General features: G+C 36.7%; 2 protein-coding genes across 3 annotated transcripts; both read left to right on the forward strand.

The window, feature by feature from the left end:
* The first annotated feature begins 379 nt into the window (after positions 1 to 379).
* LOC120151529 (cellular nucleic acid-binding protein homolog) lies at positions 380 to 4,858 on the forward strand. Of its 2 annotated transcripts, XM_039163948.1 has the most exons (4): positions 380 to 463; positions 2,198 to 2,202; positions 3,475 to 3,687; positions 4,514 to 4,858. In XM_039163948.1, the coding sequence occupies exons 3-4, from the start codon at positions 3,569 to 3,571 to the stop codon at positions 4,788 to 4,790; spliced, it is 396 nt and encodes a 131-aa protein (XP_039019879.1). In that variant the 5' UTR covers positions 380 to 463; positions 2,198 to 2,202; positions 3,475 to 3,568; the 3' UTR covers positions 4,791 to 4,858. The 2 variants fall into 2 exon arrangements, 1 of the variants encoding a protein (XP_039019879.1); XR_005518624.1 differs by lacking the exons at positions 380 to 463; positions 2,198 to 2,202 and adding an exon at positions 4,178 to 4,270 and having other exon boundaries at positions 3,075 to 3,687.
* A 778-nt stretch (positions 4,859 to 5,636) lies between these two features.
* Positions 5,637 to 15,561, forward strand: LOC120151534 (zinc finger CCCH domain-containing protein 19-like). The gene is given in 12 exon segments (XM_039163952.1): positions 5,637 to 7,311; positions 7,394 to 7,473; positions 9,689 to 9,861; positions 10,946 to 11,855; positions 11,952 to 12,079; positions 12,483 to 12,542; positions 12,655 to 12,705; positions 13,002 to 13,072; positions 13,246 to 13,394; positions 13,479 to 14,722; positions 14,724 to 15,398; positions 15,400 to 15,561. Coding segments are annotated over 12 exon segments (5,163 nt in total). The 5' UTR covers positions 5,637 to 5,809; the 3' UTR covers positions 15,520 to 15,561.
* The last annotated feature ends 1,406 nt before the right edge of the window (positions 15,562 to 16,967 follow it).

A 16,967-nucleotide genomic window follows, 5' to 3' on the forward strand; every position in this document is an offset into this window, starting at 1 on the left:
ACTGTTACAACAAATTGGTGATTATATCAGGGACATTTGAGAACCAGACCAAAAATCAATTACTGGTTGTCTTTTTAAAAGAAAAATATAAGTTTAAATTTTAATTTATTTTTAATCATTTTTATTTACCTTTGATTATTTTATTTTTTTAAATAAATAATTATACTGAGTATGCTCTTAGTGTTTTTAATTTTCTTTTAAAAAAATCAAACTCTATACATGAGCTCTAACTGTTTTAATGAGGGTGAAAATAACATCTTCGAGGTAATTTATTCTCCGACCTCACGCTTTTGCACTGTTCCTCCGCCAAATCCCCACGTTCTAACGCCATAAACAAATCATTTGGAGGTGACAACTGCAGTTTCCCTTTTCTCAGTTTCTGTTTTTTTAACGTTTTATACATCACGTGAACCATCTTTCATTATCGCTTCCAACCTTAGAGAACGGTTACACCGCGGTCAGGCTTCCATTTTTTTTAGAGCACAGTTAGTAGAGCACAAGGTTCTTAATTTTGAGGTCGTGGGATCGAGTCTCACGGAGGGTATTTCATAATTCGGAGGTTTCTTACGGAAGCTGCTCTCAACCTAGTGTTAGGGGTAGCCTACTATCTTACCTCCGCCTTATCCCATACATATAAGGAAAAAGGGACATCCATTTTATTTTCTTGAACGGAAAATTCTAGAATACGTGTAATTTATAATTCATCACTAATTTTATAAGAATAAGTTTATAATAGTTATTAAATTATATTAAAATTAGTTTTTTGAACTTTTATTTTTTAAAAGTTATATAATGAATATTAAATTTTAATTTTGTTATAAAATAAGCATAAAACTATTAAAAATATTTCATTTGACCCTTCAGTAATAACTAAAATTTAATTTTACACTTAATTTTAATTGATTAAGTTCATTGAATTAAAAATAAAATAGATATAGATAAAATAAATATCATCTTTTAATTTTATATTATAAATATTAAATTTGTACCATATAAATTAAAAATTATTTGATACGATATTATAATATTATGAATGTATGATTTTTAAATTACATTTTGAAAAAAATTAAATGCTTAAATAACATCATTAATAAAAAATAATTTTATTATTTGATAATATAAATTTTTGAACGTCAAAGATTATAAATTTTTTATTTTATAAATACAAAAACAATTAAATAAATAATTAGTTATAAAATAATATTTGCTTAATAAAAAATTAATTTCATTGTTTGATAACTGATTTTTTAAAAATGTTTTTTAATTTTAAAAGTAATTTATTTCATATATTTAAAAAAAATTAATTTTTTTAATTTTTTAGAATTATTACTTAAAAATGTTAAAAATATTAAAAATGAAATTTTAGGTATAGTTGAGGGGATAAATAAGATATTATTCATTAATTCGGTATATTATTTGAACCCTTAATAACATTTCATGATTTTTATTTATTTTTTAATAAAATTTAAAATTTAATGTATATTTTATAACTTTTAAAATTAAATGTTAGATAAAATTAATTTAGAAATATTTGTTATTATTATTAATGGTGTATTTCAATGAATATCACTCATTGTAGAGTGACCCTTCCTTGGATATTGTGTTCTTTTTTTTGTTAGGGATTTTCTCGCCTTTTATATTTAATTTCTTTATCCTACATATGCAATTATGATTAGGAATGAGCATGGGACTCGAATCTGATGGGTTCCGACTCAATTCGATCCCATTGGGTCAGATTTCTTTAGAAAAAAATTCGGATTCGAGTCAGGTCGAATTTGGATTTAGGGTGAAAAATATCCGACTCGACCCAAAAAATATATAATTTTACTTTATATATTTAGGAATAATTACAATATACCCCTCTATATATTATTTTTTTCAATTAAGTCACAACTTTTATTTAATAAAAATAATATTTTTTTATTATTTCGGATCGGGTCGGATCAAATTTTTAAGTTATATATCGGGTCGGGTGGAATCTTGTTTTGGTCGGGTCGGATCGGATCTCGGGTTGAAGATTCTTTGCTCTCGGGTCGGGTCGGATTGACCAAAAACCCTACCTATGTCCATCTCTAATTATGATTGAACCCTGATAATTTTAAGTTATATCTTCATTCTTCAGTTTTTATATTCAATCGTTGCTTTTCGGAGCGCTTTGGGTTTGTTACCGCGTTAATGGGTTACTACAAATTCAAACAACGTGAAATTAAAGAGGATGTGCAAAATTAGATAACGAAGAGTTGAAAGAAGGGTTCGCTCTTTTTGATGTCGGAAGAGGTTAAACTTCGTTGATTGACTTGCATTTGTTGTTTCTTTGAGTTGTTTTCTCATATTTTTAAAGCGTCAGCTGGATTTTCCTTTTATGAGGCATGACTAGGTTGATGACACTTATGCCCGAATCGTGTTGTTTGGTAATGGGGATGAATGAGGGGAGATTAGAGGCCGGTGGTTTGTTATGGACGGGACTTACTGAGTGCAGCATACAATATGTGGGATGTTAGGGACTGAATTTGTCTAAAATGGTTTGTTTTTTTGGTTGTCATAACTGCTTCCAGATTTCATGTAAAATGAAGGAAAAAAAGGTTTAAATTTCTCATATTGTACTGAGAGGATGCTTGTTGCCAGGTTTAGATTCTTCTATGGGGAAGAAGAGTGAATCCAGATGAGAACTACTTTCAGAAGATGAGGGAACTGAGAAGGCAGTTCGGTGTTGGTTATTAAACTCGGAAATGGATTTTAATTATTTGCCACTTTAGTATCATACATAATAAAAAGTCACTAATCTTTTGAGAGCATTCTGACAAATGTCTTTGTACATTTGATTCATTGTGCACACCCACACACACACAATTCTATTTCAACCACCTAAAAGGTTCTGATTGTCCCTCTTTTCACTTTCTTAACTATTGTATTGCTTTTACATTATACTGCTACAATTATATTTGACAGTCTCAGAGAGAAATTAGAAGCATGTTTCCCATGCATATTGTGACATCTTATGTGTTTCTCTTCAATCTCCTTGTTTTCTCTTTTGAATCACAACAGTTCTCCTTATAGACGCTAAAGCTCCTCTTCGATCAGCCATTCCCTTTTTTCATGTTTAACAATGTCGCTCCTTTTTCTTTTAATCATCTCTGGGATACTGGCCAAGGAACTTTATGTCTAGAAAGAATGGATCGCTGTGAATTTGAGTTTGTGTGTTTGTTTGTGGGGTTCTGGGCCTGATGTATCCTGCTGGGGTAATGACTATTTGTTAGAGACGGTTGAACTTCTAATGTGGAATTTTGTTGAGGTGTGGGGTCATCAAGTACTCGGTGCTGATTTCTGTGGCCTGTAATTGATATAAGATGGATTCTTGTTGGCTGTCATGTGTGTTTTACTCTTGAGACTTGGTGTTTATGTTTTGAAGGTAATAGTGAGAGTTTTGATATGGCTGGCTCATGGATGATGATAGGGGTGTGGTTGAACTGTGGACAGGGAGGAGGCGGCAGCATTTATTGTGTTGGTTGTGGTGGTGTTTCATTTTTCTGATCAGTGGTGGTAGTTGTTGATAAGCAGAAGTTCGATCATGAGTTCAGACAGCAAGAGCCGAAGCAGAAGCAGGAGTCCCATGGGTCGTAAGATCAGATCTGATCGCTTTTCTTACCGTAACGCATCATACAGGAGGGATTCTGGTCGGGGTTGCAGGTTTTCTAACTTTTAATCATTTAGTTAGTTTGCTTTCTTCAGATAGTTAAGTAACCTGAGTGAAAATGTGTTAATGCATGGTTCTCAGACTGTTTTCTTTTCTCCCTTAAAAAGTATTAGGTATAAATCAACGTAGAAAAACATCTGTGAATCTATTTGGTTTCATAAATAAAAGAATCCATGTTTCTCTAGTGTTTTATGTCATGGTGGTTGAGTTAAAACAATTTGGGTCTGGATAAATTGTCCTCAGTTTCAGACTGAAAAGGAACCTATAACATGATCCTTGCTTTATGCTTCAGCAAGATGATGATTGATGGCTCTATATTTCTTTGTGCTAGAGTGTAGACTTCAATTTTTATTTTATCTTTTGAAAATATAGACTTCAAATTTACTGCTCAGAAATAGGGTATTCGTTAGATCTATGTGGCTCTAATGCGTATAATATTTTATGTCAGTAGTGTGATTATTAATTCTTCTCTTTTCTTTCCAGGCAAAATAATCTGTGCAAGAATTGCAAACGAACCGGGTCACTTTGCCAGAGAGTGCCCTAATGTGGCAATTTGTCACAATTGTATTCTCCTGGGTACGGAACCTTCATCCCACCTTGTAGTTGAAGCTGAATCCGATAGATCTTTTGAGCTATGAGTACTTGAAGCAACTAAACTAATTGTAATAGGAAACTTTCGTTAATTCTTTGTCATCTCTATGCTTTATGAGTAATAATCTTGTAGTGTGTTTGTGATGGAGCTGTAAGGCCAGCTGTGCTGCCTTTTTTTCCAGTCTTGCAATTTTGGACGTTCTAACCATACAGGAACCGTTTAAACAGGCACATTGCGTCGGAATGCACAACCAAGTCTCTATGCTGGAATTGCCATGAGCCTGGACACACTGCTAGCAGCTGCTGTGGGAAGTCTGGACATCAGGCCAGAGAGTGCACAGCACCTCCAATGCCACCTGGGGATGTGAGGTTATGCAATAACTGCATAAATCAGGTCATATTGCACTTGACTGCTCGAATGACAAGGCATGCAACAACTGTAGGAGGCCAGGTCACCTGGCACGCGAGTGCACAAATGACCCGATCTGCAACATGTGCAATGTAGCTGGCCATGTGGCTAGGCATTGCCCAAAAGGCAACATGATAGGAGATCGAGGTGGTGTTGGTCGTAGTCGTGGAAATATGAGTGTCCTTCGGGGTGGTATTTGGATCGATATCTTCGGAGGTACTAGTGAATTACAGAGGATGCAACCAGCCAGCTTAAGTTGATTTTAATTAGTACCATGCCTCTGATTGAAGGTTTGGAACACTAGATGATTAATGGACCTTTGAATTTGGATATTAATGTACTAATGGTTTAATAAAAAAATAGTTGTCATACTTTATTTGAAACCATATATTGTTATTATTTTTATTAGAACCTCAGTATTGGGTACAATTAGTGTACTAATTGTTTAATAAAAATAGTGTAGTAATTGTCATACTTGTTGGAGTCAAAAGTTATGATGAATAACGATAATTTAAATGTATATAATGGTTAATTTATTAGTAGTTTGTTTAGTTGACTGTGGCGTTAAGTACTTTAAATAACGTTTAGGTTAAAATTCTAACATTATAAACAGAGCAATAAATTGAAAGGATCATTTGTACGGTGAATTTTTATAATATTTAACTTAAATTAATTAATTAATCAGTCGAATAGCATTATATTAAAATTACAAAATAATGAGGGGTAAAAACTCATATCTCAACAATCATGGGCCAAAGAAAGGCCCAAATTCCAGTGGCAAACCTAATTGGGATGATGGATTGAATTGAATTATCAAAGGCCCATGAGAACAGATTCGTCATTACACCATTTGACGTTAGGACAATAGAGTAAAAATAATCGCTACCTCATTTCTACTAGCGTTTTCATTTCATCTCTGCGAACGGCGACGCCGTGTCTCTCTCTCTCTCCCCCCGATTCTTTTCATTTCGTTAAGTAAAAATATTCTTTTTAAAAATAACTAAACGATAAAACGACGCCCGATTTACCCGGAACTCAAAACCCTAGGGCTTTCAATCTCTAGGGTTTCACTCGCTTTTTAATTTTGCAAATCATTTGATTTTATTTTTCCTTGTATGGATACCGAGGAAGAAGAGCCTCACCACTTCCCCAATGTCGATTCCTCCGTTCAATTTGACGATACCCAGGTGACTACAGCTACGGACTCCGAGTTACAGAATAAAAAAGCCGAGTCACGTTCCGAGCTCGAGTCTGCTACGTCAGCGGCGTCTCCTGTTGCTGGAAAGGAAGAGGAAGATGAGGGGAAGGGAGCTGATTTGGAGGTGGCGGTTGGTGATGAAAAGGGCGGCGGGGATTCCATCGTTGGAGAGGAGAAGCACGAGATTGATGCTGCTGTTGAACTTAAAAGTTCTTCTCCGGTTGATGGTAATAACGAAGGTGGTGATGGAGAGGACAGCCGTATGGAAGGGGAGAAAGCTGAATTGGTGGAGGATGCAGCAGTGGATGATGTGATGGACAAAATGGAGGATGAGACTAATTTGTTGGATGAAAGAGTAACAGCTGGAGGGATTGAGGTTTCTGTGGCGGAGCATCAAGTTGTTGAGTCGGCTGAGGAAGCGGGTAACTCGGTGGAGCAAAAGGTAGCTGATTACGTAAATGACCGACTAGATGTTCCAGAGGAGAAAGAGCTGGTTGACGGAGTGGGTGAAAGAGGGACTGACGATAAGGCAGAGGTGGATGGTGCGACGGAGGAAATTTTTGTTAAGGAAGAAACAACTGTGGCAGTAGAAGTGGATGATTCAACAGAGCAAACCGTGGTTAAGGAGGAAACTGTAATTATGGAGGTAAGAGAGGTGGCTGACGTATCTGTGAAAAGTGAATTACTGGTTGATAATGAGGTGGAGCAAAGTGGGATTATGGATAAAACTAGGGTGGATGACATTGCTGAGGAAAGTGAATTTCTGGAGAAACCCGTAGCTGATCTTGCAGTTCCGACTGAGGTTGCGGGAGAAACTGGTACTCACATGGTTGAGAAAGGTGAAACTTTGGAAGAAAAAAGGGTAAATGATGTTGCTGAGCAAACTGAAATTTTTGAGGGTATTCATGCTGTAGAGGAAGTAAGTACTGATATGGCCGAGCCAGAGGAGGACCCTGTGATGGAAGAAAATATGGTGAATAGTGTGCCTGAGCAAACTGAAAATATGGAGGATATTCATGATGTAGGGGCAGCAGGTACGGATATGGATGAGGCCGAGGAGGACCCTGTAATTGAAGAGGAAATGGATGACGAAGAAGATACACAGTTAGGAAATGTAGAAGAGGATGTTGACGAAGCAGAGGGGACTGAGACCGAGATAACAGATACTGCAGAGGTAATGGAAGCAGAAGATGACACTGAGATGCCAGACATGACGGAAGAGTTGGAAACTGAGGCAGCAGAGCAGACCGAGGGCACGGAGGAGATAGAGGATAGTAGAAAAGCTAGTGGTGGCAAGAGGAAGCGGGGAAAGATTTCAAGTACTAAGGTTCAGGAAAAAGCTTTATCTAAGAAGAAGGCAGAAGAGGATGTCTGTTTCATATGCTTTGATGGTGGTGGCCTTGTGCTTTGTGACCGCAGGTGAGTCTACCAAAACCGATTCTCATGCAAGTTGTATATGTATATTAAATGTCTTATGCTTTTTGTTGTTTTTCCTCCTTAGGGGTTGCCCAAAGGCTTACCATTCTGCTTGTGTTGGTCGTGATGATGCTTTCTTTCAATCAAGGGGTAAATGGAATTGTGGTAAGTTGCGTATTATTGCACTCTCTTACTTTCTAATATCTGAGATTATTTAGGGACTCGTGGAATTGATGTTTGCTAGCTGGCACTTATGAACCAGTACGTTGCTTGTCATGGAGGTGCTATTTTGTTTTGTACTTCAAGTATATTGAATTGATGTTTGCTAGCTGGCTGATGCCGATTTAGGAACATGAGCACCGAAATTTTGAACTCTGACATCCCTTTCTCCTTTCGCATTCAATTGCACCATTATTGAAGTTGTTACTTCTTATTTGCAAACGTCGGTTTGATGTAAATGACAGTGAAAACTTGCTGGAGTGGGCTTTCTGAAGGCACTGGAAGTTCAGTGTTAGTTTTTCCCAGCACCATTAAGTTTGCATTCTCCTCAAATTGGTTTAATGGCGCTCAAAAGAACATTTGAAGTGTAGTATCTCTCTGTAGCAATTAGGATTCACCGAAATTTTGAACTCTGACATCCCTTTCTCCTTTCGCATTCAATTGCACCATTATTGAAGTTGTTACTTCTTATCTTTGCAAAACGTCGGTTTGATGTAAATGACAGTGAAACTTGCTGGAGTGGGCTTTTCTGAAGGCACTGGAAGTTCAGTGTTTAGTTTTTCCCAGCACACCATTAAGTTTTGCATTCTCCTCAAATTGGTTTAATGGCGCTCAAAAGAACATTTGAAGTGTAGTATCTCTCTGTAGCAATTAGGATTCACTTATCATTCCAAGTCAAGACAATGGCTACTGGCAAGTGGCAATGCTTGGATTTGTAGTGAAACTACACATTGTAGTTATTGTCCTGGAATGCAATCATCTCTTGGTCATCAGATGCCCTTCTCCCGGGATAAATATTAAATTGAGGCCATGAAGGCTGAGCTTTCCAGTGACGTCAGTGTTTATACTTGTAATACAACTGATCAAGATTTGGAGAGCTTGGTTACCAGCCTTTTTTGTTTAGAAATAAGTGCAGAACCATGCAACTGTTGTACTTTGACTTTATAAGTGAGCAGGAAATTGTCACCTCGGTTTTGGAACTTGCAAATTGATTGAATTTCATGTACAAGTGACAGATATCCACTTGTGTGCAATTGTGCATTTGGGGCCAAGCAACTTCAAATTTGTGATTTGCTTACTGCTATGTACAGTTGAAATTTCAGGAGTGCCATGGATGCTGCACTGGTCTTTTGATCAATTTTTTTCTGATGTAAAGACGACTGCGAATGGCTTGTAGCTATCTTTACAAAAGGCAATTTGGATCTGCCCTAAATGCCCTTTACTTGAGCCAACCAGCTTCTCTTTTGTTTGTTTAAACTATGCGCAAAAAAGGAATAAGAACTTGCAATTTCAGTAACTTGTGTTAAATGATTATGGGACTAGAGATTACTATTCTACGAACACTGGATAAACCTTTTGGGTCTTTTCTTAGAATTTTTTATAGTCTTCTTTCATAGTTCCAATCAGTGTCCGTTTCCTTGAGAAAGCTTAACTTTTAGATGCTCATGAGTATGAGAAGATGCAGTGAGGACTGAGGAGTGTAATCTTTGTGTGAAAAATGAAAGAAAAAGACTAGAATGGAAAATGGATCTTTTGGCTTGAATGAGCAATGGCCTAGACAGTTGACAGAACTGGTTATGCAATTTCGGGATGCATTCGGTGGGATAAGCTAACTTTTGTGGCATAATCCACCGAGTGACAACCATGTTATATGCTTGTTATACCCTTTGGGATCATCAAAGAATGACGAGCATTCTAAAGTGTGAAAAAGGGTATACTAAAATATTCACATTAAGGGTATACCATTTTTGCAGCTTGTATTTGTCTGCAGTTTTTTTTTCCTGTCTGAAGAAAGAAAGACTGGTTCATAAGCTTTTAGAATTCTTTATGCAAGTGTTCTTGTTCAAGATGTGGAATGTGCATTCAGGAATGTTTTTAGAATTCTTTATGCAAGTGTTCTTGTTCAAGATGTGGAATGTGCATTCAGGAATGTCTTCTTGTTTGCCTATTAACGTGACTGCTTGTTTGCTGTTACTTTCTGTTAAAATGCTGCAGTTAAAAAATATGTTAGTTGACACTGTGGTGTGATGCGTTGACATTCTTGCTTAATGTTTATGTATAATTTACACTTCTCAACTTTTGATTTTTATGTACAGAGAAAATGTCTTGTATTACTTTTTACATCTCTATTCTAATTCAAGTTATGATTTCTTTGAATTAGGTTGGCATCTGTGTAGCAATTGCAAGAAGAATGCCCATTATATGTGTTACACATGTACCTTTTCCTTATGCAAGGGATGCATCAAAGATGATGTAATCCTATGTGTTAGGGGTAACAAAGGCTTCTGTGAGTCATGCATGAATCTTGTCATGTTGATTGAAAGGAAGGAGCAGGTAAATGAAGAAATGATATTATTATACTGTTATTTTATTTCCATTCTATTTTAGTTTTTTTTATCTTTGCATTTGATGGATTCTTTAATTGTTTTATTATTGAACATTGCAAACACGAATGTGTTGTATTTAGTCACATATGCATTGAGAATGTGTCTCCTGCTATTATCTTTTGTATTTACAGTATGTTTCCATGATTTTAATTGGTCGTAGGAATTTGATAGTTGAAACTATTTCTGCATTTTCTCGATTTGTCTTGATATATTGTGTTTCAAATTTTAGTTTCGTCTGATAATATTTTAGGCTATTGTCTTTTGTATTTCAAGTAGGTTTCCATGATTTTAATTGTTAGTGGGAATTTGATATTTAGAATATTTGTCTTGATTTGTTGTGTTTCAAATTTTAGTTTCTTTTGATTATTTTTTTAGGTTAATAGGGTTATTCATATGGTAAGCTGTAAATGTAACAGGTGAATTCATAGCATCAGTTTTCTTTCCTTGTATAATGTCAAAATGATTAGTATTGTTCTTGAGCTCTTTTTTGCCTATAGGTGTTGCTTTTTTCACCCTTTGGGGGGGGGGGTTGTGTTATTTGGTTTCTTGATAGGGCTTTCTATTATGCTTCGTTATGGATTGTTTCGGGTCTATGTTGCGCTAAATGTTCCATAATCTTCGAAAACTAGTAGTCAATGCATCTTAACTAGATGCTATGCAAGCCTCTTGGCCTTCTTACTGGCATTGTTTTCAGTTGTATTCTTCAATAGTTTCTGTATTTTGTTGATTAGTTCCTTTGTAAAAGACTGGAGAGTGTCCACCAGAGAACATCACATGTTAAAAGTCTTTCAGATTGAGAGACTAGAGGGTAATCAAGAAACATGCATCAATATTTCCTTGTCATACAATAAATATATTCAACAGTCATAACTCATAACTAAGTATTTTGTAGCTTTGTTCACATATAATTGTTGATTCATTCCTTGTCTGGGGTTTTGGGATATATTAGTGGCTTCTCTCTCTCTCGCTACCAATTTGGTGGAAATTCTCCATTTTGTGGTTATCCTCTATATTTGTTGTTGCTTTTGCAGGCACAAATAAATTTTGATGACCGAGGTAGCTGGGAATATCTATTTAAGGATTATTGGATTGATCTAAAAGAGAGGTTATCTATATCTTCAGATGAACTTGCTCTGGCGAAAAATCCCTGGAAAGGTGCTGCCAAACGGGAATCACCTAAGGAACATGGTTTTAATGATGCTGGAGGATCCGACTCCGATAATTATTCTGGGAATGTGGAAGTAACTGTTTCTAAGCGAAGGAAGACTAGGAGTCAATCAAAGGCACGTGCAAGGGAGGATGATTCACCAAGTACTGTGGCAGCTAGTGATGAAGGGGCATCTACAGATGAAAATGCTGAGTGGGCATCAAAAGAGCTCTTGGAAGTTGTTATGAACATGAGAAATGGGGACAAATCTGTTTTATCTCGAATGGAGCTCAGTCAACTTATATTGGACTACATTCAAAAGTACAAGCTTCGAGATCGTCGCAATAAGTCTTACGTCATTTGTGACGCAAGGCTTAAGAGTCTGTTTGGGAAACCGAGAGTGGGGCATATTGAAATGTTAAATCTTCTTGATCCTCACATATTTTTCACCAAGGAGGATTCTCAGACAGATGATTTCCAAGGGAGTGTTGTCGATGCAGAAGCTAGTCAACTCGAGGCTGATTGGAACTCTGATGCTTTGACTAAGACTGGACAAGATAAGAAACGTAAAACCCGTAAGAAGGGTGATGCAAGGGGACTTCAATTGAATGTGGAGGATTATGCTTCCATTGATATGCATAATATTAGTCTAATTTATTTGCGACGAAATTTGGTAGAGGAATTGCTTGAAGATACTGAAACGTTCCATGACAAGGTTGTCGATTCTTTTGTGAGAATAAGAATATCTGGAGCTAGTCAAAAGCAAGATTTGTATAGGCTAGTGCAAGTTGTTGGTAAATAACTGGAAACCATCTACCATTGCATGTTTTTACTTCAACACAAATACCAAAATCTCACAAGATTGTTGAACTTAATGATTTGATGTACAGGTACAAGCAAAGTTGCTGAACCATATAGAGTTGGCAAAAGAACAACTGATTTTCTACTAGACATTCAAAATTTGAATAAGACGGAGGCAGTATCAATTGATATTATATCAAATCAAGAGTTCACTGAGGTAGCTATTAGCTGAGTGTGGAATTGCATTTTTTCCCGTTATTGACTATTTGTATCTTTGATGGTGTTCTCTGTCCCTTTCTCTGACTAAAGTACAATATGATCCTTTAAAGAAAGTATTGGATATAAAAATAGTCCGCCCTTTCTATAAACCTGCCAAATACATGTACTAGTAAAAATTCAAAATTTGTCACTAGAAGCTTGAAGCCTGCTTAATTTATTTTATTTGCTTGTAAATATGGAAATCCTATTTCTCCAGTTCATATGGAATAAAAAGTGTCAATATCGGTAGTATTATGAGATGTATATTGGAATCTCGATCTGGCAGTATTTTGTTTTGATTATATATTTATAAACTGTTGTTGTTTTTTGTTAAGAATATGCTAAGCAAATTAATCTATTAGGATGAATGCAAGCGTCTGCGTCAGAGCATCAAGTGTGGACTTATCAACCGGCTGACTGTGGTAATTTTCACTTCTTGTTTTATCATATTTCATTTTTTATCCCACATTTATCATTGTACATCTTCTAAATTTCATTTGGAGTTATTTTTACAAAATTTATCGATTGCTGCAGGGAGATATACAGGAAAAGGCCATGGCAATCCAGGCAGTCAGAGTCAAAGATGTAAATACCTCTCTTTTGAACTAAGGTTATCATATATGTGTGTATATATATATATAGACAGTATTCTGTGATCTTGAAAATCATGAAGCGCCACTTTTTCTGTTGGGTACTCCTGATTAAATATGATACCTTGTACTAAAAAGGAAGTCATGAAAAAAGAAAGAAATTTCTTAAATATGAATAATATGCAAAAAGGATCATGATCTTAATCCTGAATTTGATCTGCTTGAGTAGTATCATATCAGTTTTTGTTATTAAAAAAGAATAACCAAAATTTCTCTGTTATCAAAATGCAGTGGTTAGAATCGGAGATTACGCGCCTCAGTCATCTTCGTGATCGAGCCAGTGATCTAGGACGTAGAAAGGAATATCCTTTGCTCGTGATTTTAGTGCCTGCTGATTTATTATAATTTGTAACCATAAAGTATATAATTTTTAATGAATACACTAAATGATCATCTAAAATCTGTCTGTGCATCATGTATTTCTTTTTAATGGAAATAATTCTCAGTTTCATCGTAGTCCTTGACTTTTGTTCACGCTTAGAGAATGTGTAGAGAAACTGCAGGTTTTAAAGACGCCTGAAGAGCTACACCGTAGATTAGAGGAGTTTCCTGAGATACATGTAGACCCCAACATGGATCCTAGTTACGAATCAGAAGAGGAGGAGGAAGATGATAAGAAACAAGGTCCTTTTTTCTTGTGAAAATTTTTATGTCCTCTTTTTATCTCTTGTTTGTCTTTTGTGTTAGATAATCTTTTGGTTAATACAGATAATTATTTGAGGCCAAGAGGTAGTGGTTTTAGCAGGCGAGGGAGAGAACCAATTTCTCCAAGGAAAGGAGGTTACAGTTCAACTGATTCTTGGAGTGGGAACAGAAATTATTCTAGCCTGAATCGGGAATTAAGCAGGAACGTATCTGGTAAAGGATTTACAGGCAAAGGGGATGATTCTATCGGAGCTAGTGAAACGGGTAATGAAAATTCATGGAGTCTTGCACAGGAAACACAACAACCAAATAGTTGGAGCAAGCCAAAAACTGCTTTGAGTTCAGAAATTGGGACAAGGAATATCCACTCTGTTGTAATCCAGGAACCATCTTTGAAGGTTGCATCAGAAATTTCACCTGCACCTCCATCCACGGGAGTAACTAGCCAAATTAATGAATCAGAGAAAATGTGGCATTACCAGGATCCATCTGGTAAAATTCAAGGACCATTTTCGATAGTACAGTTACGGAAGTGGAGTAACACTGGATATTTCCCTGCCGATTTAAAAATATGGAGAGCTAATGAGACACAAGATGATTCTATACGTTTGAAGGATGCCTTGGCTGGAAAGTTTCAGAAAGTCCCTCCCCCGGTAGTAGATAATATACTGCCAACGGGTCAAATGGCCTTGTATGGGAATCCTCTTGGAGCAACCTTGAAGCAAGGAATGGAAAGCCAAGTTGGAGAACGATCAAGGCTTGATCAGCATCATGTAGCTTGCAGTCCTCAACGCATTTTGGGTTCGCCGGCTCAACCTGGTCCATCTTCACTTGATATCCCGAAGCATTCTCGAGATACATGGGGCTTTGACACAAATCTACCCTCTCCCACTCCAAACCAAACACCCACTGGTGGGAATAGGGGACAATCATTTGAAAACAAATGGTCTCCTACCCCTGTGCAGCCATCTGGTTCTCTTCCAGTAGCTAATTCATTCCGAGGGGGTGCAGTTGGGCTGCAACCTCCCACTGTTATTCCAGAGAGTGGGAGCCCTGCTGCTGCTATAGTGCATTCGCATACGATGGTGTCAAGTGAATCACACATGAGACAGGTCAATGCTCTGGCTTCAGTTAATCTAGGTGTTGATATAAAAAATGCAGCTGCGTCTATCCAGAATTTGGTTCAATCTTTGAGTTCCCACAATACATCTGCCGAAACTCATGGAGCGGGTTCTGTCTCAGTTTCAAGGCAAGAATCATTTTCTGCATCCTCCATACCTGCAGCTGGAACTCAACGGTGGAATGCTTTCAACTCAGAAGCTAGAACCAAATCCTTCACTTGCCATTCCTGCTCAACTTGCTCCTTATGGCCATTGGAATGGTGCATCACAAACCAGTCAATTTCCTGCTCCTTTCAGCACAGGAAATCCCACGGGGGTTTTTCCAACTCCTGGTCAACCGAGTATGATGCCATCGGATTCTTGGAGGCCTGCCGTTCCTGTTCAGTCAAATGTTCAGCTTCCTGCTTCACCCAATTTACCTTGGGGCATGGCCGTCGCAGATAACCAGGGTGCTACCCTGAGACAGGCACCAGGAAATCAGAACCCTGCAAACACAAATATGAACTTTCAGGGTTCAGCTACTGTTAATCCTTTACAAAATTGGGCTATCCCTGGCCAAAGACAGGTGCCAGGGAATGCAAATCCAGATTGGACTGGTCCTGGGAATACAATGCAAGGATGGGCACCACCTAGGCAAGGACCTAATAACATTGTTAATAATGCAAACCCTGTATGGGTTCCACCAGGTCAAGGAGCAGCACCAGGAAGTGTGAATCCCGGTTACGCAGCACCGTCTAGAAATACAGGCGGCATGTGGGGAAATGAACTAAATCACAACTGCGACAAGTTTCTGGATCAACGAGATAGGAGCTCTCAGGGCGGTGAATCCGGTTTTGGTGGAGCAAAACCTTGGAGTAGGCAAATCATCATTTGGCGGTGGAGGTGGTTCTTCGAGGTCGTCCTTTAAAGGACAGAGAGTGTGCAAATTCCATGAAAATGGGCACTGCAAGAAAGGGGCATCGTGTGATTACATGCACACTTAAAATTTTTGGTACATATAGAGTAGGTTGTCTGTAAGGTTTCAATTTGGAAATTTCATTATATTTCCTTTGAATGATTTATGTTTGTCTAACCTTTTCCTTCGTAGTTTTAACCCTTTAAATGAATATTTTTATGAGTTTCGTTTCTGGTGTTAAAACCTGATTTTATATGACATTTATAAACGAATAATACTATGTCAGTCGATACGATTTATTATTTAAAATTTGAAGGATGTATGTAAATAAAATAAAATAGCGAATTAGTCAAAAGTTGTAATCCAAATATTTTAAAAGATTTGCTCCATTGCTCCATGCCTATTGAAGCTTCCACTGGCCTTGTTAAGGAAATAACGAGGGAAGAGATCAAAGATGCGTTTTTTTGTCAAGGAAATGATAAAGCCCCAGGATCTAATGCATTCACTCCCTATTTTTTCAAAAAATTCTGGTCAATTATTAGTGATGATGTAGTTGCTGTTGTTACATAATTCTTCCAAGATTCTTTTATGCTGCCTGCTTTCAATGCAACATCTATTACATTGGTGCCTAAAGTTCTTAATCCAAGCAAGGTGAAGGATTTTAGACCTATCTTTTGTTGTTCAGTGATTTACAAACCTATTTCAAAGATCTTGGTCAAAAGATTGACAAGTCTTTTACCATATATTATCACTCTTAATCAGACTGCTTTTATTAAAGGAAGGAACATTGTTGACAACATCCTTCTTGCTCAGGAACTGGTTAAAGGCTATGGTAGGAAGACTATTTTTCCAAGGTATTCACTGAAAATTGACCTCCATAAGGCTTTTGACTCTCTGCACTGGGACTTTATCTATGCTATTCTTACTGCTATTGGACTTTCAAGGACTTTTATAAACTGGATTGAAGCTTGTTTTACTGCTGCTCGTTACTCCATTTCTTTTAATGGAAGTTTAATTGGATACTTCAAAGGTGCAAGAGTACAAGACAAGGAGAACCAATTTCTCCTCTCTTATTTGTTCTCTCCATGAATGTAACATCCCCAACCCGTATCCGACCCAGATACGAATCTAACTTTTCAAAACATTTACTTTTACAAAATCTCATAAAATTTAAAACTTTTATTAAAACCAACATTACTATAATTTACATAAATACCACCAAAATGATTACAAAATCGATCAGAGCACATATGATTTAAATTGTAATTACATGCCAACATAATTATTATAACAAAATGACATACTGTTTTAAATCACTTCTGATCTGATCGCTGCAATGAAGATGTTGTCTTTCTAACATTTAACTATGATCTTCTTGTTTCTTGGTACATACGTGTAAACCACTTACACACTAAATCACAGACTTAGTGAGGCATAATATAACAAGTAACAATAAATTCATGAAACATGCACTTCTATAAATTCCATAATAACCTTACCATTTGCATATATTTTTCTCAACTATAACATGCAAAA

The sequence above is a fragment of the Hibiscus syriacus genome, unplaced genomic scaffold (genome assembly GCF_006381635.1).
Source record: "Hibiscus syriacus cultivar Baekdansim isolate YM2019G1 unplaced genomic scaffold, ASM638163v2 tig00111059_pilon, whole genome shotgun sequence".
Lineage (NCBI taxonomy): Eukaryota > Viridiplantae > Streptophyta > Magnoliopsida > Malvales > Malvaceae > Hibiscus > Hibiscus syriacus.

Excerpts from the sequence above, each read along its gene's own strand:
- LOC120151529 (XM_039163948.1), top strand. The coding sequence starts at position 3,569 with ATGAGTTCAGACAGCAAGAGCCGAAGCAGAAGCAGGAGTCCCATGGGT. Across the intron at positions 3,688-4,513 it reads GATTCTGGTCGGGGTTGCAG|GCACATTGCGTCGGAATGCA; the intron begins GTTTTCTAACTT and ends CCGTTTAAACAG.